The following is a 25416-nucleotide window of genomic DNA, read 5'->3' on the forward strand; positions in this document are numbered from 1 at the left end:
TAAAAACAAAACAAAACAAAACAAAACAAAAAAACCCCAGAGTTACAGCATGTACAACTGAGTACCAAATTTGATCATAAGCATAGTCATTTATTAACATTAAAAAGATTTAACCTTTTTTTCTCCTTAACAATTATTAAACACAACTGCATAATGAAAACAGATATATCCATACAGAATGACCTTATATTCTTCTCTATCTTAGGAACTGCTCTTCAGGTTCTTTCCCAGAATTTGACCAAACCTTAAAGATAGTACTCATTTTTACTACAGAAAATTCAAGCTATATTCAAGCAAGGACTCTGCTGCCCCTTACACTCACAATGCTTGACAGGGAAATGTATGTTGCTTAATAATGACTATTAGCTACAAAGCTGAGGAGAAAATGATCTAACTAAATAGATACAGAGGCATTTATAGTACAAATTTTGTAATATTATATAAACTCCTTCCACAAGTAATATGATCTATACTGCGATTTAAATAACAAAATACTATCTAAAAACATTAAGACTATGCCCATGATACATAAATTAGAGCAACCGAAAGCAAAAAACAGATATATCAGATGCTATATTGTTACATGGCCTATTCTGTCCCTAAATAGTAATCATATCTGTGAAATGATGCACTTCTATGTGAAACCTTGGAAGGAGGTAGTATACATTGTAAGTATTTCCAAAGAGGAGTGAATTTGCCTGCCAACACTTTTAAATAGGTTTTCTTTTTGAAAGTCAAATCACTTATTTTATCTGGAAAAGTTCCAGGAATGGACTGGTTCTACTACAGATTATCTACAAAATAGGTTTAGCTTGGAGCTTCTTGGTGAGAAAAAAATATTAGAAAGTGCAGAAGAAATCTTAGTAAAGGTACAATTCTTTACCCCCCCTAAATTTTAAAATGCAATTCTTAGTTGGCAGGAAATTGTCTATTAGCTTAACAAAGACTTGTTTGGGAGGAAGCAGGGAGAACTTTGGCTGACTTAAACATGAAGGGTAACTATTTTTTCTGCTCAGTTTTGAGAACATGATTCTCCTGTTTTTTTCCTGGTTTGAAAACATTTGTGATATATAAATTCGGCTGAGAAATATCAGGGAACTTTGTCTACACCAAAAAAGGAACTTTTGGGTATTTTGTGCACCTAATGAAAAGCACTTGTTTTGCAGAACGCAGTTCTGCAGCGTAAGTCATTTTTACCACACAAATTCCCTGCTTTTGTGTTAGCAAAGAGGAATACTTTGAGTCTTTCAGTTTAGAAGACCTTCAAACAGACAATAGTGTGTAAACAATCCCAAAGTACATAACTTTACTAGAACAACCTCCAGCCCGGGAGTACGGGCTTCAGAAAGGCCCCTTCATCAGATTTCCTTCTGCTCTTCACCCTGAACAAAGCCTTGGCTGACAATACCGAAATCTCCTTCTTTCTTCGGATTAAACCCCCTTTGCAGGAAAAGTATGCAAATGCTATATGTGTTTCCCTTGCTGAGGCTACTCGAGACCAGCTATCTTTTCACTGTCTCTTTTACTCGGGCAGACCATCCTACCGGCTGACAGGGAGACCAGCCTTCCAATTCAATATCTTTCACAACACTGACAGTTGGATGCTGGGGCCTGCCATGAACTCTAAAAGGAGCTCATTTAGTCATAATTAACTATTCCCTGCATATTTCCTAAGGTATGGTAATTGTGCTAAAAGCCAACAAGTGAAGCATTCATTCTGGTTTTCTTTTATTTTTCCACAGCAGTCTCTTTCTCCTCCCCCCCCCCCTTTTTTTTTTTAATCTTTTCTTTCTTTCTTTTCCTCCTCCCTGGAAACATTTAGAGTAAAGAAAAGGAATGACAGTGGAGATAGGGAGCTGCAGAAAACTGTGATGTAGGCAGTTCAAAAGGCAAAGTCTGCCATACGATACAGGACCCCATGGCAGCACTGAGCTATTCAGTTGGGTAAAACATAAAGGAAAATGAAACAAGTAGAATAAAGCTATGTTATTAGTACAGAATGATGGACATCCTGTTTGGGTGACAGGGAGTAATGAAAATACATTTCTAATTCCTTAGATATGATGATAAGTGATCTCCGTTTCCATTAGCACCACAGCATATGTATTTGACCAATCTAAAAATCTTCAAAAATTATGCAGATTTACTGCATTTATACACTACTCTTCCCCTCCCCACAATACATACACAGAACTAGTCTAAATATTACTTGTTTTGCACATGGAGAAAGTCCCACGGAGTCTAATGGGGGTTCTCACAAGAATAAGGTATGAAGAATCTAGCCTTATATACAGAATACATTTATCACTGTTAAGATGGAATGCTGTGGGAAGCTGACATGGATTATTTACCTTAAAAGGCAAAATGTGACCTCAGGTCTGCCCTTATCTGCTTTCTGTTTTAGGTTAAGTGAATGAAGGGCTGACAGCGCTCTCCACTTCCTTACTGACTGTATGTTCTGCTGGAATTCTGCTGTCTTTTGGAAAGCTTGGGTCTTAAAGGATACCTATCTATCATAAATGTAAGTAGCCCATACAAAGAACAAGTGACTACAAAGCTAAATCTCTTCACATTCCAATCTCTTTTCCACTTGGATATGCACCAAGAGCAAAGAAATCACTGGCTTTTGCAAAGAATCCATGAAGGGGCAGGGGGAGGTTACACATTGCAAATTCAGCAACTGTGCCAAAAGGGGTGATCACAGCACTGAGATTTCTTCTTATTATATGGCATTTTTAAAGTGCCACAAAATGTGGTAGGGCCTTCAAGAACAAGGGCAGTAAAATCCTTGATCTACAGAATTTACATTCTAGGTTTCAGGCATAAAATAAGAAATAAAGTTAATAAACAAAGAAAGAGATAAGGGAGAGAGAGAGCAAAACTTCAAACAACAAGGTCACAAAACAAGTTGTTTTACTTATAGCCACATACTAATCATTCTAGTTTTGCTTTTTAGTAGTATTCACTTACACTTAGCATATAACCTTATACTATGCTTGCTTTAAGCTTGTAGAATACTTTAGAATAAAAAGCATTTGCCATTTTGTTCCTCAAACACTAGAATGCAATCACCTTTTGAGGAATAAATCTTAATGTTAAGAGTTAAATGGGTTACGTGTTTCTGAAATCCTCTTTCCCTCCATTTATTCCTAGACTATAGCAAATTTGTGGATCAATGTGCTTTGTAATGGTATGCAAACTCCCTAAGAACCAAACTGACAAACGGTTGCTAGAAATCTTAACAGAAAGTAATTGAATATGGTGTTCAGATCAAGATCATCTATGTGATCACCATGGTCTGAGGGGGTTGGGGTTTTTAGGGGGGTGGGAGTTTCTTTGTTTAGCCTTTGTGTGCTATCATGACCAGAACAAACAGTGCATTAACAACAGAAACTCAGAACATCCAGTAAAACATATGATTCTCTCAAAGGTTAAGAACTCAAGATTTTGATGCTTCCTGAATGTCAGCAAGTATCAATGTTTGATATTATACAAATAAAATAGATGTGAAGCACTAAATAAATAATAGCAACTTCTGCAGATTTCACCTAGTGGAGCTCCTGCTTTTTTTGCCCACAGTGTGGGCTGAGCTAGAGCAGCATTTCTTCCTATAAACCTGCAGCTGGAAATGCTTTTATACCTTTTATGCTTCTTTAAGGGCTCATGCATTCAGATTGAGTTGTGTTTACTCTCTGCCTTTCACAGTAACCCACAGAAAGAGAATTAGATTTCTAAAACACTCTGTTCCCCTGAGGCGCATTTCAAACACCTTGCAAAATCCCCAGGTGAGCTGCTGCTTCCCATTTCCCAAGCCCATAGTCAGAACTGTGTCGGAAGGAAAGAGGGCTACATCCTGCAGTCCTCTGCAAGAAGCAGTGCTGAGACAAACTGGCAAAAGTTTCTACTTGCAGTATCACACAAGCTGGTATAGCAGCTTCCCAGAAACCTGTCAGGTTTGGGGATGATTCCTTTATGGGAAGTGAAGCGTCTACGCAAGAAAGCTTCTCCAGCGCTTGAAAGATTCAGAAAGTCTCAGGTTTTAATCTCTCTGAGAAACTATGACAAGGGTTAATGATACAAAAGCAATACTCCATCTGCTAAGAAAATCAAAATCAAGACTTAGCATATAGTTTCCAGTCAAGGATTTGGGGCAGAGCCAGGTCAAAAAACCTTTTGTATCTTTTACTCTATCTAAATATGCCTCCTAAAAATTCAGTAATACATGTAATTAGCATTGGGGATGCTTAATATAGGGATAAAAATTGTTAAGAAAGAAATTCCTTTCTCTAGTTCAAACTACAGTATTTCTACTTGCCAGAAAATCCAGATTTGGGGGAAATATTTTGTTTTCTAACAATTTCTTCAATTTCAACAATTTCTAACAATTTTCTTCTATTGCTGAATGATAACTTTTCTGGTCACTAACAGTGACATAATCCTAGGAAACAGCTTCTCTGCACTTGCCTGACTTCCTAGCCAAAACATTCTCCTGCTCATGTCCAACCAGCTGTTGCCAGATGCAGAAAGACATTATAGCCAATCCATGGTGGTCCCTCAGGGTAAAACTCTAGCAGGTCCCTCCAGGTCTGTATGCTTACTGATCCTATCTTGACCTTATTGAGCTAACATAACGTGGGTATTTCCCAGGCAGCTTTCTTTCCTTTCTTAACAGAAGTCCAATTTTCAAACTCCATATAAGTAATTTAAATGTATATCACTTCCCCAACAAAGCAGCGAGTAGATATTCATTGAGTAATGAATGCCCTCTGACCTTTTCAAACTCATTTCCAATTTTTTACTTAAATAGTAGTTGGGCATCTGGAGACCTACCCAAATGTGGAAAAACTCCCCCACAGAATCTGCATGGAGGATATTTTTATTCCAACATTCTCCTCATTTTAATGAGCTTTGCAAAGGACTGAGGCTGTGCATCCATTAGAGCAGACCCTGGCAGCCAGCATTCACAGTGTGTATATGAAAGAACTTTGCACTAAAAATTATCTGAAAGGTAAAGAATGCTTGTGTTTACAATGCCTTATTAACTCTTCTTTTTGGCAAAACAGCAGACTGTTAATGCTAAGCTTTTTATATGGAATACAAAATAGAAAACATTCATCTGTAAGTCTCTGTACAAATATTTTGATTAGGAAAGTCCTTTTAAAAAATCTGATTCTGATTCACATTAGGCAGAGAAAAGGAAATTCAACAGCCTGTGGTTATTCAATAAAGCAAACCCTGGCTATTCCTTTACTAACTTTAAGACTTCCTGATGGATGAAAGAAAATGAAAGCTCAAGTCACAGAAACGTTGGAAAAAAATCATCAAGGATCTGAACACTAAGCAAACATTCCTTGTAATTCAACTAAAAGACTATTTAAGCACTAGCTGCAACATAAGCAAACTTCTGAGAGATGTACATGTTTAATATAAAAGAGAGAACATTCCTGAACAAGAGGAGATATTTTTTGCAAAACAGTTCTTCAGGAACAGATTGCAGCCTTTAAATCTCATTTATTCAGCCCAAGATGGTATTGTTGTGTCTAAGTTAGTTTTGATAAATTAGCCAGCTTCGCTCCCATTGAAGTCTATGACATTCTCCACTTGTTCGCAGGAAGAGCAGAGCTGCACGCAAAGCACAGGCTCGAAAAGATGCCACACCATGATTCCATACTATTTTCTTACATTTTTCCATATTTTTTTCAGAAATTTATCTATGAAGTTCATTCCTACTGACATGCAATATACCTTGCATATATAAACACAGGCCAGTGAAACAAATGAATGATTAGCAACATTAATAGCTAGGGGTTAGCTGAACTGCCTGGGCTGAAGGGTTTGCCTGCAATTTTATCGTTACAGAATGTCTCAGTGAAAACTAAGCATTTTGTAATGCTGATATTTTATATAAGCATTCTTTAAGACCATGACAGCCAGCAGACCCTGTAGTCTTTTTTTCAGATTTAACTTTATACACGAAACCTAAACACATTATTTATTTTTAAAGCCATATTTTCAAAGGGTATGTAGTTGTTCCTGGAAACAAAATTGTATCATGAAACTGGAATTGCCTTCTGGTTTTATGCAGCCTGACTAAGCATCAAAAATGAGCACTCTTATAATCCAACTTGCAGCAGAAACATTTCTTTTTACAACAGCAGCTTGAAAAAAGAAATCATTGCTCAGAAAACAAAACACTGTCCCATGTTAATAACGAATGCGGCTCCTATCTACCAGGTTCTGTTAAATTGCTACAATTGCCCAGATAAACCATTTGAGGGTATGTCAGGTTTAATTAATACAACATGACCTGATCATTTCCACAGTTAGGAAGAAAGAAGTTTGCGTTCTTTAAATCCAGAGCTCAACCTGGAGATTATGCTAAACTGCTTCATTCACAGTCCACCCTCCTCCGCACATGTCAGGAGGACAGCATTTGTCCCCTCTAGTGATAAACAAATTATACATGAAATCAATTCCACTTCACAATAATTTTCCCTATTGGGTATTATCTTCCCTGCTCAGCTCCCTCCAGTTAAGCTTGCATCCTCTAAGTTGCTAATGAGCTGGGGGGTTTCTGTTCCAGGTGGCACCCCCTGCCTCGAAGTCATGACATTTCCCATTTCGAATGCTGCTGGCATTTTTCGACAGCTCCTGCTAACTAGCCTTTTTGACCTGCCCTAAGAGGAACTCATCTGATCGAATCCTCTAACCTGCCAATCATTCCAGCAAATGATCTTCACAGTCACTCCCAAGGCAGGAGGGGGAAAAAAAAAAGAGAGAGAGAGAGAGAGAGAGAGAGAGAGAGAAGACGAGAGATCGGGAACAAGCGAGCTAGTGGGAGAAGGATGGAGTAGGCAAGCAGGCAGCCTCTGCAGCTACCTAATGAGAGTACTTTAAGTCTCTGAGGCAGCTGAAACACTGAGAAACTGGTGGGAAAATTAGGACAGAACTGAATGCCTGGTGCTGTAATTACTGATTTCTTTCCATCCTGAGAGAGCAATACCTCTGAGATGTGCCATTTTCTAAAGAACACAAGTAAATTTTATCATATAAATAGAAAACATATATATATATTTTCTCTGCCAGCATCAATATGCAAACCTCATAATCCTGCTCTGCCAAATGGTGTTCTTTACAGAATTAATTAGGAGCTGTAAGCTTGTTAAATGAACATCTTCACCTAGGGATGATTATGAATATTTTTTGTTGTTGATGTAAGCCATAAATAGCATTTTTAACCTAATTTAAATGCTGGCAACATTTACACCTCTGTATTTACACGTGTCTGCACACAGACACATGAAACAACAAATACAATATCTGCATAGTCTAGATGTGACTTTGTGGGCTGAAACCAAGCAGAGTCATGACGATGACTAAGTTGTTTTGATTTTGTTCGTTTTTGATGTGACAGATTACTTACTGTTGAATCATTTGAGCACACAAGGACAGATTTAATTATGTAGGTTTTTTTTCCCATTCACATGACTAGTTTTAGCTTTAAGTTTTTAACAAACTTAACAGGCAGACTGCAGACTAGCTAGATTTTAATTCACATGCAATGCACATACTGAACAACAGAAGTGTTGAAAGCAGTGTACAATAAAAATTTCAGAAAGAAAACTTTAATAAAAGGTTTTATACCATGATATTACATGCTGTGACTGTATTGTTACAGTATAAATCCCAGAAAATATGATGCACAAGCAGCTCTTATATTTATGTCAAAAAACATAGTTACAGCAAAGATTGCACAGAATTAATAGCTAGGTACTAATGGCAGAGAATGATCACCCAAAACTACTAATTAAAAATACATATATGCTCCAAAACAACATTCATAATTTATAACAAGAACATACAATTACGGAAATGGACAATTCTGTCTCCACTTCTTAAAATATCAGATGATACTGTTTCAGTGTTACTCTGCTGTATTATACATTTTGTATCAATTATACATTTGTATTGGAGAGCTTAATATTTTATTTTGAAATTTTGGGGTTCTCCCCTTTAGACTTCTCATAGTAATTTAACAATAGGAGCATGTGGGAGAGAAAAAGTCAGAATAAACCACAAATTATGGGGCAGAATAAATTCATATATTTTTATTAACTGAGTTTTAAAAGTCGTCTGTATTTTTAGGCAAGATTCTTCCTACAACTAAGGGTACTCAATACCCATTTGTTTTACTGGGTGTTGCTTTCAGGGAGCATTTTGCAGGGTTGGGTTGGTTTCTTTGCTTCACTGGGAATCCAGCAACGTAAACTACCTACTCAAACTGCTGACACAAAGCGCTCTCTTCACAGGAACAATTTTGGTACATGGCATTACTAAAATTCGTTTTGGTTTTACAACTTTGCTGAAAGTGAAATGTTTTATTAATTCTGAATGCTGCAAATTATGCCTCTGAGGCAGTGCCTCTCATTAGCCTTGCTGTCTCTCTAGGTTACAGGCCGTATGTCAGCGCTCGAAGGCTCTGCTTTGTCTGGAAACCTCAGTTTCTCCCCTTCAGTGGTTCCACTTTTCCTCTCAGACAAAGCCCCACTGAGGAAACACACGTGACAATCCTAAAGGAGAGGTGACTGTCCATGAGAGAATAGGGAGAGTTCAGAACTGCTTTTGCCTCCCTTCCAGTCATTGTCATTTAAACATTGTCCTCTGTGCATTCAAATGTCATCCCAGACTATCAGCCCACTTCAACTCAAATGGCCTTTTACGCCTAGACACTTCTTAAAGCATCAGCAGACCACAAAGACTGCCTAGTGGGAATCGGTTGCTATCCTAATATTAATAATACAATACAGTGCACTTATGGCACAGACGATTCTGTCTTCTGTATCCTAAATTTAAGAACAAACAAACCAGAAAGACAGATAAAAAGTGCTGCAACTGAGCACAGGCATTCATGCAAATACCACCAATATCTTTCCTACAGCATGAGGAACTGTTAAATTAAAAACCTCTATGCTAAAAATTATTTTAGAATGAATCTACACAGTGCTGAAGGGAAGTTATCGTGCATTAGAAATGAACTAAAAATAAGCACCAGACCATGCAAAGGTACAAGAAAATATGATATTGTACCTTGACAAAAGTTCATCCGTAATATTAGCAATGCTCCCTTTTTCTTCTGCCAGCTCTGTAAGCTGATTTGGCCATAAACACTACAACTTAAAAAAAAATCATGCTAGTAAGTATGTAACCACTAACTTCACATGGAATAACATGGTGTATTATAATTGCAATGAAGCCATCAATCTGTCCTAGTCATGGACATTTGAAATATTTGGCCTACCAAGTACAGTAGGTAATAAGCCAAAGTGGGAAGTCCCTTTCCCTCTCCTGCTTCCTTTCTTTTCTTTTTCCTTCATCCCTAAAGCAACTCCCAGACTAACTCTCCTCCCAGAATCCTGCCCGTGGTATTAGAAGTTCTGTCTATGCTTACTTATTTCAATGTGTCAGCCTTTCCCTTCCCTCAAATCTCTCCTACCATTCTTCCCATGCAGCTCAGGACATTCATAAACAGCACTCTTTTAGTCACTAGGTGTATGCTATATGGAGGCCACGTCCTCCTCAGGCATTTTCCTAAAACCTTTCCAGGGTTCTCCAGTCTTTCCATCACCACAACCATAACCACAGCACTTATCTTTTCATGTATTGCTTCTGAGACAGGAACTACAGGCACAGGAGTAGATGCTGTCCTGATCTTTTTTTAGTCTGTGAATCTGAAAGACTCTGGTGTTCGGCTGGCTTAGTGGAACTGTAAGAAGAACGGTCACTGGGCAATCAGTAAGAATTCACGTGTGGTTCTTCGAAGGCCTTCACTGATTGAGTTTTTACAACCGTATACATTAGCAGGTTACTGACTCACAGTGAATATTGATTCCACGAAAGCCAAGAGACTGCCTGTTCCCCTGCTTCTGCTGAGTGTGATCAAGTGACAAGTGTCTTCAGTACCACAACAGACATGACTAGATATTGCAGTACCAACGTGGGAACACCAGTAAACGTATCTCAAATCTCACTGACTCCTTAATGGGGTGGTGTGCTATCCTTTACTGTGGCATACTGATATCACCCAATGGACATCTGTGTGTTCAGCTGCCCCATCTCCAACCCCTGCGTGTAGCTTAAGGGACATGAGAGGCCACAGTGAAGATGGCCTTGCAGTGGCCACCTACTTCCTTGGCCCATTTCACCCTCTGAGCAGATCCTACTGAATACAGTGGGATTTTCTTTATGGCTGAATGGCTGAATAGAAGGCAAAATTCAGCCTATAACTCTCATTTTACACTAATAGGAATAAGATAATAAATTCTTAGACATCAAGAGGAGAATGTAGTCCAATGCCTGGAGTTCTTCCCTTGTGTGTTAAATTTAGGGCATATTCTATCAGTGTGGTGATCTCATTCTTTGATATTAAGTAAAGCACAGCTGGAACAGTCTCATAAAACCATTATGTTGTTAACATATGAAAATAATGGCACTAAAAGTATTAGAGAGCCAAAAATATCTTGGATCCTGCAGTTATCTTTCACAGCTTAATACTAATTTAACATTTTACAAAATTAATGTTACAATTTCAACTCTGTTTAGTACTGTCATTACCAGACTCAAACCCAAATTGCTTTCAGCTGCCCACCACAACTGCATCTTATTAGCCTTTTCACAAAAGCCAATTTATGCAAATCCAGTATTAGTTAAATAATTAAACTGACCCTCAACATTCATGTATAGACATCGTTTGGTACTAAAAGATGCAAAAGATATTTAAACCTCCCATCTTCAGTACTTAGGCCTCCGTCTTTTCAACTGCAGCAGCACAATGAGTGTTTGCATACATCTATTTGAATCCGTCTCTAAAAAAAAATCTGCATTTTTAAAATAAAACTGTTAACTGTTGTGCTTTTATAATTCTGCTTTTCTCTACCAAGACAGATTTACACTGAGTTTTAAAATCTAGGATCTATAAAACACAACTGGCTACTTTCAGCTTTTGACTAAATCAACAATGATGAAATCTGGCTGACTGATACAACAACTCAGCCCCTTTTAATGCAGACCTTCCTCCACTGTAATTACTATATTTTTATCCCCTGAAGCTGAACAGATGAAGGTTTAGACCCACAGCGCACAGTTTTCCATGGTGATTCAGCAGTGCTGGGATAGGCAGGATAGCGGAAATGCGGGCAGGTAGTGAATTAGAGTGACTTTTCAGTGCTGACTGTTGATATGTACACTGCTGGACTATAGCTTCCCTGCAGCTTGACTGGGGCAACGCAGGCAAAACTCTTATGTTCCCACACAGCAGTCCTGAACAGGCACTCTTACACAGTCTATAAATGCAAAACTGAAGGAAAAAAAAACAAACAAAAAAGAAAATATTTGGATAGGTCTGGAGTATTCACCTCTCCTGACATTCAAGCTAGCAAATACAGAAAAGATATTTTTACATAATAATTGTTTCTGAACATCCCTGACCAGAAGCAACCAGTTCTTCAGCAACTAGCACTTTCTGCCATTATACTGGTAACTGCCATCTATTACGCCTCAGTTAGTTTTACACAGCTGAGCTGACCTGAATGACGACACAGGCTCTTCGATAGCCTGGGCTGATGGCAGTTGCTGGCTTAAATGGACAGAAAGAAGAATTCAGCATGCTGCAATTGAAATTCAGGATCGCTCGGATGCATGTGCGTGTGGAGAAGCAATACAAATAAAGACCACTTTTTGTTTTGCTCCAGTGAATTGTCAAAGAGATTTAGAAAGTCAGGGGATCTCATTATGGTAATACAGGTTAAATACTTTAAAAGCATATGGTGTTACCATCCTGAATTAAGCTGTCCCTGCTGGCTCTGGGAACCACACAATAGGTCAGAAATACATCTCATGTCCTTGGTCAACCAATGAGAACTCAGGATTACGCATTACCATGAGAAAACATTGCGTGATATCTGGTATCAGGTAATGCCTTGTCTGTTCAATTATTATTTGACTCATCCTTCTCCAGAGGAACAAGCTCTAGCCATATATTTCACTGGCCTAAGGAAAAAGCAGCTCTGGAGTTTCTCCCGGTCCATTCTTTATAAAATAATAAAATATAAAAGAAAATAATATAAGTAGAAATGGGTGAAAGCACATCTTCCACAGAGATGCTTCCTGCCCATTGGAAAAAAAGGAAAAAAAAAAAAGATGCAACAAAAATCATCAGGCCCAGGATAAAAATATTCTGTTTAATCACAAAGCTTTAAAGATTTTTGGATATGGTCAGAAGATTTCTTTCCTTTCTCCTCCAAAGGCCCCATCTAATTCACTGCTGACACATTTTTCTGTGCAGAATGGAGCTCCTTACTACGTATTTACTAATTTTCTCCAGTAGGGAACATTCTGAAAATTGACCTTGGTAACTTCAAATGTCAGCTCTTTCCCCACGGGTACCAAGATAATGTATTGTCTCTCTCTTGGAGCCCATGACAATGACACAATTTATTCCACAAAGACCCTATTAATAGTCTAGGTCTGAGAGTGATTATCTAGGTTTTCAGAAACACGTCCCAGGTTACTGCTGTTTCAGGCAATGTTTGAGTTTGTAAGCAGCTATGCCGCAGACAGGCAACTGAAGAACTACATTTTCAAGATAGTAGAAATTCTCAGGGATGCACCAGTTTCTACAGCTGTCCCCTGCAGCCCTTTCTGAGGCAGCAGATGAGCTCTAACAAATGATGATGCAGCCATTTAAGAAGCCTTTAGCTCCTCTCTTTCACCAACCTGCCAGAAATTGCTGCTTCCAAAGTTGGCATAAGATAATGTATGCCCATGCCTCAGCCCCTCCAGGGGAAAGCCCAGTCTCTTTGCTTTCCAAAAGCTAAATAAAGGTGGACTTAATTCAGTGGGGCAGAAACTTCTGGTAAGCATGTGGACAAGACAGCAGGAGATTAAAATTTTTTATATTATCACAGCAAGATTTGGCACAGCTCATTTGTTGGAGCTCTCAATTTTATTTTCTGTTCTACCTTGAACAAATGGAGATGAGGAATATTTGGAAGGAAGGAGGAGAGAGAAGACAATACTAGAATTTCCTTCCATACCACTGAGATTCTGTTTCTTGTTCAGTCTTTAAATTTGTGTGTCTTCTAATAAATTCCACTATCATGTATAAATGTATAAAAATACATTAAAAAACTGAGCCATCCCCCACCCCCTAAGTGTCAGAGGATTCAGAGACCAACTACCTACAAATATTTCTCTTTTGCAGTTTCCTGATGAATACTGATATACTTTAAAATATTTACAATGAAAATGCATAGCCACTGTTTTAGACTGGATCCATTCAAATGAACTAGCCTGTTCACACTCCAGAATTCAGATTCTCTACAAACTCAGTCCTGAGCAAGGTCCACCCTTCTGCCAGGGCAGTGCGCGCACTCTCTTGTGTTCTCACATGCACCAAGAATTCCACATTTGGATACTCAGGAATAATACATTTCTGAGATAAGGCTTTATTTTACACTTCATGGTAAGAAGTAGTTGCTTTGGTGTAATTCATCGGACCTATTTTAGATGCCAAATCTGGGACAAGATGGCCTTAGCTTTAGAAGTAACTATTTATCTTTAATTATAAGGACAATCTAGATGATTAGCTCAGATGCAGAAATCTACATATGGTTAGATAGATCCCACCCTTTCTGACTTTCTTACCTATATATGCATAAGGTCAATTTAAGAAGATGGGTAAAACCTGTATATACCTGCCTTGTCCAGGAGACAGGCTATAAGCACTTGGTTGCCTTTGCTTTTTCCAAAATCTGATCTACTTTCTTGCTGGCACTTTACTGGCACTTTAAAATTTTTCTTCATCCCCACTGGCTGTGATGTTATCTAACTAGTCTCGTTGCTGTTTGCCTCCATCCCTCTAACTCCCTTCATCTCACCTGTTAACTTCATGGCCCTGGAGAGCCACTGTCATCTTTCTTTTTGCTTTTTCATGCACCCTGGTGCTTCGCCGAGTCTTGTGAATGGAGACTCCTCAGAAGTGCTTTAACTGAGTATCTCATAATAAATACCCCTTCCTTAATGTTACAGTCGTGCTTACTGCAACTCTAGTCCTCCGCTAGAATAACTGACTCAGCTCCTAACTCCTCTATATAGGCCATTTTACTGACTGAACATCCTACTTGCCAGTCACTGCTCTACTGTTTAAAATCACAGCCACCCACTATTTAGATCAGGTCTTCACCAGACCTCCCTTTCACATTATCAAAACTGCCCTCCTCTTTTTTCCAACTCCTTTCACTCTCCATACTGACTCCTATTTCCTTGTGCTTGGTGGTCTCATCCTTTTAAAGGTTTCCACCCATCCTGCCAATTCCTCGCACAAGGCCAGGTTCCACGTTCACATTTCCTCTGCCTCCCCTGCTATTCTGGTTTCTTCTGCTCAGTCTCCAGCTCTCTACACTGAACTTATGGTAGTAGGACTTATATTTTGTGCTAATACTCTTCCAGTATTACCAGCTGTTTCCTGTCTTACATTAAAAATCAAATGCTACAGTCAGGAACTGATCTTTCATTGCACTGTATGCAACTAAAACAACACAGTCACAAGCCACAATAGAAAGTTGTAAGCAATAAGGTAATGTACACAAATCAAAACTTACAATTTGTTATGTGCCTCTGGATCTGATATGATGAAAGGTGCTATTCTGTGTAAATGCTGTGGGCGAGTAGCCACAACAGTACAGGGGTGTATGTCAAAGGTACACATGGCACTCTTCTTACAGATTTTTTTTAAAAAATACCCTGTATATGCTTAAATAGGTATCCAGTAGAAATCACCGAAGTGTTATCTTGTCTGCTATTTTACATGCTAGTTTTCAAATACAGACTTTCTATTGCGTATTTTTGTACAAATGCAAAATTACATTTGTTGGAGGCAACAGAAAGAAGATTCGGTATATTAGAAATGAGATTCTGTGCATAAGCTTCCATGCAAAAGGTCTTTAGCACAGATGGGCACATTCTAAATTTACTTTGGATGGATGATATGTCACGTTGGAACAGACAAGGTTGAAGAGATGTCTGCAGGGACACAGCCCCAGGAAAAAGAAGGGATTAGCTTGTCAATAAAGATGTAAACAGACTGCTCTGAAGTGGCCTCATTTCTAACATTAGAAAATCTTAAATGGTTTGCTGGAGAAGAGCATGTGCAAAAATTGGGGCAGGTTGTCAGGGCTGAAATCTATTCATTTCAGTTTTCAGTAGTCACTGTCTGTCATGCAGACAACCTCCAGAATATTACAAGGTTAACAAAAATTGCACATGTATGTGTAACAGAAAAGCAGTGAATATAATTCATTAGGGAAAGTCTACATGTGATACTGTAACAAGCAGGTATAGCTAAAGATAGACTTAATGAGATTGTCAGTTACATAAATATCAGACTATACCTTTGGATAGGTGCAAGAACAGCATTTACATTTATCCCAGCTCCTAGAACTTCCATATCAAGCCATTTGATATTAGTCACGTGAAACAATTATAATAGACTTAACATTAAAAAGCAAACGTGACTAAAAAAAAGGCTGGCCTGGGTTTTGAGTGAAACAAGTCTGTACTTTGGGTATTTTATAAAACTTCATGAGTATGAAATTATTATGAGAGTGAACATATATATGAATATGTTTCTTTTATATCCTATATGCTTCTTATACATACACTTACACACACACATACACACACTTAAAAAATTTGTTTTTATGTACAATTGCTACAGATTTGAATTGAACTGAATACAATTTCACAGATTTGAAAAATGGAAGAAAATACAACTTATTGTTCCTGTCTCAGAAAAAAAAAAAACAACAAGCTTTGGCAGAACATCTAAGCAAGGGAATACGGCTAATGTGGAGGAGTCTGTCAAGTGGTAAGTCCCACTGAACCAATACCGGGCTGATGCGTATGGACAGAATAGAGTTAAGAGTGTGATATAACAATAGCCATTCCCTTATTTTAAGTTACTCCTTAAGTAGCCTCCCTACTCGCTGCCCTTCACAGGTTCTGTTCTACTGTTACAGTATTGGAAGTCACCTTGCACAACATTTCACTGCTGTAACAACTACAATTAAAAAGAAGGGGTATCAAATAAAAGCCATCCGAGAATAAAACCAGTTCTAGTAGGAAAGATCAAACTTATTACTGTGTCAGCACCTCTGTCTCCATCAAGAACATCCTTCCGCTGTCCAGGAGTTAAGGCTACCAGACCTACTAAACTAATCATTTTTGTTGCTGCACCAAAGTTTAACAACAGAACAGGCAGGATATATTTTCTTGCTCCATGCCTTACTAGGGGGAAAAAAAATCAGTCCAAATTAAAGACAACCTAATACTTAATCTGCTGGCACTGACTTCTGCAATATTCTCAACCTGTCAGTCACACTGATCCTGCCCACAAGGCCAGGAACTTACTCTTAGTGATGATCTATATTGCAAAAACAGATTATCTCCCTGAACATGAGCAATTTAAGAAATGCATTGTTCAATTTTATATTTTGTTTCTCCAAAGGGAACTAAAGTAAACAGTATTTTCAAAGAAATATCTAACAATAATCATCTTACCTGCATCATCTGTTGTGAGCATAGGTATTCCTCAATGTTTGCTGTTTGATACACCTTTGCCATAACTATTGTTTTTTCCAAAGACTCTTATGCTTTCTCCAGTCTCTGGCTGTAATCTTACATTCGGTACAGTAAAAATAGAAGACACTGCAAAAAAGGGCATCAGTTCAGAAACTTGGATAGTTTCCCAAAAGTTCATTTTAAAATATCAGTTAATATATATATAGCAAACACAAAATTGAATAAATAAATACAGCTTTCACATATACCACCTATTTATGCAAATAAACACCATAAAAATTTTAAATGGAAAGAAATTACATGAATTATGATGGAAGCTGTGTAATGCAACCATTCTTAGTTGTATACATTTTTTAAAAAGATATGTTTTGGGTTTGTTTTTTTTTTGTTTACTTGTCCTTATACCACTGTATAATTAATATTTGCCATTTTAAAATTTCTTCTTTGATAGCATTTGGAAATAAATAAGAAAAATACAGCAAGGTTTTTCAATAATTTGACATCAGGTATTTCATCTTCAAAACCTTGATACCAGTAGAACTGAGCTATTATGTTAGATTTCATTTTCTTGAATTGTTAAGGACAATTAGGTTTGCTAAAAAAATTCAAGGCATATACTCCAATGAAACAATATTTTCTGATAGAAAACCATTTACTGAATTTTTCCCCCTCTCTCTTTCTCCTCCTCCGTACCTGTGAGTCTTTCCTCGTTTTTTAGTGTTAAATCCCCAAATTTGCAATTCAGCAGTAGAAGTAAATTGTATAAAATATATATTCTATGATGAATACCATCCACTGCACAGATTTGTAAAGTCATAGTGGTATTTTGATTATAGGACAGTAGATTGTGCACACACACTTCTGTTGTGCCTAAAGTCTCAATGCATTTATACCTACATTTAATTAACTATCAATAGGAAGTCTTTCCCAATGTAAAATATTAACCCAGACAACTAGAATCACAAAAACTGGTAATTTCACTACACAGTAAACATTCTCCCAAGTCTCCAAAGTATATGACTTCTTTGTTTTGTAAATATGTTTACAAGTATGTCCAAGTCATACTAAAGAGAAATGACTGTAGTATTTGATACTGGGATTGTCCTTTCTTGCATCTGGATTTATGCTTCATAATGATTATCTACTAGACACAGAAATAGTCTTTCTGTAACTCAAAATTTTACTGGAGGCATTTAGAAGAACCTTGCTTTAAAATATAATGATTCTTCATCTTTATTCTCCCCCCTTCAAAAGGTTTCACTGCTCCTGATGTTTAACGTTATGCAAAGACGTGTTTCTGCCAATGAATATCGCCTTACGGTTATGCTTCTGCAAATAACCTGCTGTGAGCTGATAAAAGGATTAATGCAGCCAAAATTCTTAATCTGTGAAATTACAAATTAAATTCTCATATTAAAAATACCACCCTGAGGTATTTTTTGTGGTTTTAATTCCCCTCTGGTGTTCTGCATACATTGTGCTTGTTAATGACTAGGACAAGACTGTCTCTGTTGGCAGCCTGCTGCAGAGTGATAATGTGTAGGCATTTACTTCACTGATAGAACTGGATTTAACCACTGACTGATAAACTAAGTGGCAAGTGGGTAATAAGTCCATATTAACAGAAAAGTACTACTGCAGAATTCAGAATTCACAGACTATCAAAATCCTGGCTAGACTAAATCACACAGTCAGAAGGATTGAGATGTCACCAATGCAGAGTGATTTTTGTTTTCCGTTCAGTGGAAAAAGGATAAATGAACTGGCATTCTTGATGTTTCATTAGTCCTGAAATGATGAATCTCTTTGCATCACAGTTTCAGCAAAGACAGACTTTCAACACTGAATCTTCTGAATTCCCAGCTTCTAAGGTACTGCAGTCAGAAAGCTGAGCACTGTGGGCGGAGGGCTAGCATGGCAGAGGAGAAACTGGGAGTCCTTTGCAGAGCAAGGACAAGGTCTACAGCAGAGTCTGTGCTCAACAAAAGATTAGTGTTGCTAGTTAATTTTAATGTTCATATTCTACCAGCTGGGGAGCAGTCTTCAGAGCAGAGTCAGGAGTAGGATACTTGGACTACCAGTCCACAGAAGTAGTTCAAACCATAACTATTACAAGTGTTGACCATAACTATTACAAGTGTTGAACACCAAATAGCTAAACTTTTGGAAGAGGAAATTTTTCTTCTTGCAAGTGAAGTAAACAAACCCTATTGTTGAATAATACCCAACTCCTTTTTTATAAACAAACTTGTCACAAGTGTCAACTTCTGTCAGTCCTATTAATGCTCGTATGTGCCAGGGTTGCATTTCCAACCAGAAATTTTTGTCTCAGAGTACTGGATTTAAGTGTTCTGTTAATGGATGTACATTTGAAAACAGAATATAGCATATACTGCTCTATTGAAAGAATACTTTTCTTTACCATATTGATTTAAATCAAAATAATGATTGCTATTCCCCTGTGAAACCTTCAGACATTCTCTGAATCAAAAATATCATGAGTGATAATATTTTAACACTCTGGAAAAAGATATGGAGCTGTATGATATAAATGATTTACAAACATTTAAGAGAGATTTGACAGCATATGTGTTGATAGGAACATTTTTGCCAAGTCAGCTGGAATGCATTTTGTTTATTAAAAAAATTAAAAGATGTATGTAAATACTGAAAGCATTCTCAGTTAATAATATCATCTGCAATCCTCTTCTTACATAGTTTAATTCAACAAATCAACCAATTGTCTAGCTTGCGTTTCTCAGATTTCTGAATGCCAGGTCCTTTCTTAAAGGTTACTGTTATAACAAATATAGTTTCTGTGAATCAAACCCTGCTGGATTTTTATCCTATACGCTGCAGCTAGTTAAAAAGTACTGTGTGTTATAAAGTGAAAAGCACTAAATATGTAAATTGTATTTTTCCTTTTGCTTTATGACAATTCAGATAATTCTCTTGGCTGCACACATAATCAAATACAAAGATAGCTAGCTGCAGACTGCAGAGCAGAGATAGCAAAACAAGAATCCATTTTTTCCTGTGTCAAGCTAACTGTAATTTCAGCTACACAACTCACACATTTTGTGTGTGGGTGTGTAAGTGTATGAAGGTGTTTGCATGTGAGTGCTTGAATACATACAAGTATACATACACACACAAGTGCCTTTATTTTTAACAAATTCAGAGGCTGTTATACTCACTATCAGTTAACTCCCAGAGTCGTGGGGGCAGATCACTGAAATACTCATGGCTCAGGGCTGCCTGTGCCGACAATCTGCTCTTTGGGAAACATTGGAGTAGTTTGGAGGCTAGATCTTCTGCATGATTCACATAGCTCAGCCTGAAACACAAACAAGAAGTTTGCTGTTTTTCTGAAAAACAATTTCTTTACTCAGTTTACTAATACCATCTGCAGTCAGCAGAAACAGTTGAAACACTGAGCCTTGCTAGCTAGCGTGAAGGCAGTCTCTTTTGGACCAGTGCCAGGAAATATATTGCTCAGGTTAAGGAGTCAATGAATTATTTCTGGACCAGTATCTCAAAATCCGTCCAAATTTTACATCTATAGAGCATATAATACAGCATATCACATATGCCCTACCTACTCCTCATGAACAAGAGCATCTTGAAAGCAGGCTATTACTGTACGGATTTTTCCATTTACATTTTATTTGAACATACTGACAGGCTGAGAATTTACAGGGCTGGAAACAAATGGTTATTAGCATCTAAAAACATGAAATACAAGCTGAAAATAACAGTAGTATTTATACAACTTTATGAGATATCAAATACTAAAATCCAACAATGCTTAACACATTACATATGTATCACATTACATACAGGCACTTGTCTGCGGAAGCATTGACTTCTTGTTTTTCATGCACTCACATGGCAGGGTGCTGACTCTTCATTAGGTATTAATGCAATGCAAACATTCAATCTTAAATGAAATAAATTTATTTTCTGAGCTGCCTAGGGAATTATGAGAAAACTCATTGTTTTATTGGGAGCAATATACTTAGAGACATTATGTCAAAACACACAAAAAATAGATTAAAAAACAATAGATCTGGAGAGGAAAAAGTAAAATAGTAATCAGCAGAATGAGGCTTTGGCTGGGTATTTTACGGCCTCCTCCTAAGCCTTAAAAACCCACCAAACCTTTTGTAGTATGCAATCAGAAAAGAGGTGCTGTATCTTGTAGACATTGATTATACTGCTATTATCAGTATGTAACTTTACAAATTCTAGCATGTCTTTGCTCAGTAAAGATCTCGTCAGGTAAAAATGCCAAAATATATAAAAGGTCTCCTATTTTCATTGCACTGGTTTACAAATACAGATATAGTAGACTGCAGTCCAAAATACTGCAGTATTTGAAACAGATGGTGTTATTTTCCTCTAAAATCAATAATCCTACAGCATGGTTCATGCAAATTCTCATTCTCTGTCAGCTCAAGCTGGCTTTCTGGAATACCATTCAAGAAAGATGTATGAAACAGTTATTCTTTCATTTTCTTGCACTTAATGTTGGGCTGACAATGGCATAATTTATAAGCATCAGTCAGTAGTGTGCACACTGGTGAAAACCATCTCCAGCAACGAAGAGACAACACTGAAAACACTAATTAAAAAAAAAAAAAAGGTAATCCAGCAAGAATGTCACCAATGTCATAGACACAACTTTTTGTCCATGCCCATACTACACTCAGTGTGAACAGGCATCATCTATTAAATTTTAAAAGTCAAAAGCATCTCTGCAGACTTTCCTCTTGAGATTTTTGCACATAGTAGCAAATATAAGTGCTTAGTATACTAAATTATGTGCTAGTATATGGATGATATGCTATTTATAATGATCCAAAAATATACCACTGGCTGCTTTTTGAATCTCTAGCATCTGTGTGCAATATAGCAATTTTTGACTACCACGGCTATCTGATGTATCCTTGAGAAGAGATAGGATATTTGTCCAGAAATTATCCGGGGATCAACAGTTGCCTGGAATTGTTGACCACCCTAAGCCATTATTTCTCATCAGCCATAATCTTACAGAATTCCCAGAATTTGGGTTTGATATTGCTACTCTAGGTTATACAGAAGCAAATTCTAGCATTTCTGCTGGGTATCATTTTTCTATCTTCTTTTTCATTTCTAATTCATGACAAAATAAAGACATATTGAATGAAACAGTCACTATCTGTAAATTAAGTTCTACAAAAGGATCACATCACATTGTGGAATTTTTTTTCATTCAGCTTTTGTAGAAATTACAAGAAAAGTTCATTAGAGAACACAGCAAACTATCAGGAGAGAAGGCTATTCTTAACTAAGAAAAGGAAAAGGAGGGCAAAATATCCAGGGAAAACTTGCATTAATTCTTCTACACATCTAAAATTCCCAAGGACCAGTGATTATATTGAGTCAGTGAGGCCTGTCTTGTGTCCTAATCCCACCTGTGCCAATTATTTGCTGAGAGCTCTTGGCAGATCATTTCACTAAAGCACTAAAGTTTTTTACTTCCCCCACACAGGTAGCTGCATCCCTTTTTAGGAGCCAAGGTAAACATGTTCTGTCTTAAATGAAAGCTCCTGTTAAGTTAGAAAAATGAGGCCACTAACTTAAGTAGTGAAATATTATCCTCCGATGTAAGAAAAAGAATTGCACCATTCATTAGCTGCTCCACAGGTACAGTGAAGATGCTAATTAAGTGAGCCAAAACATCAGGAAAAAACGTTCAAACATTAATGAATTCTGAACTGTAGTTAAAATTATGGGTGATGACATTCCAGTTCCTTGGTGCTCTTGAATACAGTAGTGCCAAAATTTTGACTGAATGAATGGTCAAAGTGTCTGGTACACTGCTAAGATGTCTTTAACAAGAAAAAAATCAGATGTACTAATAAATTGAAAATATAATAAACAGTTTAAGAAGTCAAAGTCACCTTCCCAGTCCAGAAATCAAAAAGATACCAGTTCACTGAGAAGATAAGTCAAGAAGCCAAAGACAAATATCAAATAATCAGCAGATTATACATACAATATAAAAACAAGAAAAATATCTGGGGCTGCAATATAACCACATCTACTGATGAAATAATTGTGAATAAATCAGTAAAAACTAGAACCAGTTTTAAAATTAGTAAATAGAAAAAATACTAAATTAATTGCATAACTAGTTCTGAAAATAGTCAGAAAAAAAAGTTCAATCAGCTCTAATTTTAACATTTACTTGCCCTTATAGTATGTAGAATAGTGTTGGGAGGATTAGTTGTTTATACAGGGCTTTGAAGATTCCAGTTGCTACATTATTAGTATTGTTATGTTCCCAAGCATTTATAGATTTTAAAGTCAGAAGGGACCATAATGATCAAGCCTGACCTCCTCCGTAATACAGACCAAAGAAGGTCATCCGAGTAACTCATGCATCAAATCATTTCTTCTAGTTAAGCTCAGCTGTATCTTTAAATCTACATAAAAGTTTGGTTTTGTTTATGGAGATTTGCACAGCAATGCAGAAATTTTTCTCTAAAAACCGTATCTTCTGCTAAGGTCATTTCTGGAAATCAGTGGACACTGCAGAAGAAATATGCCTGTGCCATCCTGAGGTTGTCAGTCTTGCAACTGATGCCTTAGTGGAATGTGTGACTAATACTGCCACTTTGTTTAAGGACAAGCTATTCTTTTATTTATGAAAAATGCACTGTACGATCATGTATTGAAATACATCTACTATATCAGAATTGTTTGGAGAAACCCATTTAGTGCATACCCTCAGTGGTTTGGAAAATTTGGTTTTGTTTCTTTCCTTTTTTTCTTGGCCAATAGTCTCTTCAAAATCTCCTGAAAACATGATATAAGTTTGAAACATGATTCCTCAACAGGGACAAAGGCTGAATTTTCTGATGGCGTTCAGTAGTTAAGAATCTAATACAGAAAAATTAACAAAAAGAACTGAAGAGAAAAAAGATTTGATTTTTAAATACACCTCCTTCAGTATGGTGACAGGATGGAATTTCATACAATATGGCTTTGTGTCTAAAACATAATAGCATGTTTTGTCTCACAGCAGTTGGGCCATATAGTAACTCGGCATGCATGATATGGCAAGTCTCAATATTCACGCTTCACTTGCTGTCACACTAATCACTGAGGAATAGTTACTAGCCATGACAGCATACATACTTTCAGAAAATGTGGTGTACAGCAAAATACAGAGAAACCTTTGGCAAGGAACATTAAATAATACCTAGTACTGTCATAAGAAATATTGTGAATGTTTTTACAGACTTATTCTGATGGCATTTGCAAAAACACACTGATTTTCAACTTAATCTCAAAAAGTATATACTGCTTTTGCTGAACAAAAACACCGTATTAACCTATCTCACTTTAAACATATATGAACCAGACTAAACTTGAACAGTTGTAAATCTCATTGGATTACAAGAATTTGATTTAATTTCAGAAAACAGGCTTAAATGTCTTTCTGCTGCAAAGGAAGGTCAGTATTTGGTCAAGCAGAACATGACTAAGATCACTGAAGTTTGGTTTAAACTTTTGAGAAAAAAAAAGTTTGGGGCATGTGCAGTGAACTTCTGAACTTGGGGTGATTTGCTTTTAAATGCAGTGAAGAATGCAGCTCAAATTCACACTAATAATTAAGACAAATGGGCATTAAAATAAATGGAGATAATATGCTGTCTATATACTCCAAACAGCAAGAGGTAAATACTTCCCAAAGCAAAAATCATTTACTGGGCATATTTTCCATTTCAAGGTATAATTCTCACAGCATATCATTAATTCATTTCTCTTGACTGCAGTTTACAGCATGGCCTAAAGAAGTGAGGCACCTAATTCCCTTTAGAAATCTCAGCTCCGCTTCTTTATTCTAACTAATCCCTTGTAACCTGAAGTGCTGAAAGACAAAACAACAGTTAACTAGAATAACGTATCATTTATCAGAGCTTAAAGTTTAATGATATAAAGAGAATTAAAAAAAAATTCCCTGCACTGGTGTGAATTAGGAAGTCCATACTGTAACTCTGAAAGTTTGCTTTACAGAAAAAGCTGTTACACGGCAATCCTGTCTAGATAACCAAAGGGCTCCTGTGCAATCCGTGCACTATTTAACCTACAGTCACACAGCCACAAGGGCCATATTCCAGTTTTAGGATTTTCCCCCAAGTCTGTTTGCAGCTGGCTTGAGTCTTTCCACCTTGTCCTAGCTTTAGGCCTCTCCTGAGTTTTCATGTCAAAACACAGACATGAAACTGTGCCAACATTGTATATTAAAGTTAATGTTTTCTTTGCAAAGCCATTTGATCTTCCAATCAGCTGATGTGGATATGTCTTTTGGAGCCTTGACTGTTTTGTGTCTCTGAATACGTGTCTGACTCTACTACGAGCAGCCCTGTAGTACACAAATGGGAGCAGGGCCTACCTTAAGTAACACCTCCCTTTTACTAAATGTCAACAGCTTTGCATGTTGTTTCACCCACGCCGAGAATGCCTACTGTCTTAAAAGAAATGACTTGCCAGCTCCAGTGTGCAGAAATGGGCTTACAGACTGCTCACCCAACATGCCTCGTGCACCTCCACGGAGCTGAGAGATAATTTAGCTATTGTGAAACCATTGCAACAAGTGAACACAAATTTTGATGCAGATGCTATTAGCTATTGATACAGATGAAGGCATAAAATCTGAACATTAAGGCAAAAATCTAACATAGAAAAGAAATTATTTTTTCTAAATGTTTTACACTTCTGATTTATTCC

The 25416-nt window shown here is 37.2% G+C and overlaps 1 protein-coding gene across 6 annotated transcripts in view; it reads right to left on the minus strand.

Moving 5' to 3' along the window:
- The window catches only part of CDK14 (cyclin dependent kinase 14), a 338379-nt gene that overhangs the window by 52258 nt on the left and 260705 nt on the right, over window positions 1-25416 (minus strand). For all 6 annotated transcript variants that reach the window (XM_067291723.1, XM_013941578.2, XM_013941575.2 and 3 more), the window contains 2 exons: window positions 19833-19972; window positions 16615-16761 (listed from right to left, as the gene is read on the minus strand). In XM_067291723.1, the coding sequence (XP_067147824.1) occupies window positions 16646-16761; window positions 19833-19972 (256 nt within the window). In that variant the 3' untranslated portion in view covers window positions 16615-16645. The remainder of the gene's footprint in view (window positions 1-16614; window positions 16762-19832; window positions 19973-25416) is intronic.

The sequence above is a fragment of the Apteryx mantelli genome, chromosome 2 (assembly GCF_036417845.1).
Source record: "Apteryx mantelli isolate bAptMan1 chromosome 2, bAptMan1.hap1, whole genome shotgun sequence".
NCBI lineage: Eukaryota > Metazoa > Chordata > Aves > Apterygiformes > Apterygidae > Apteryx > Apteryx mantelli.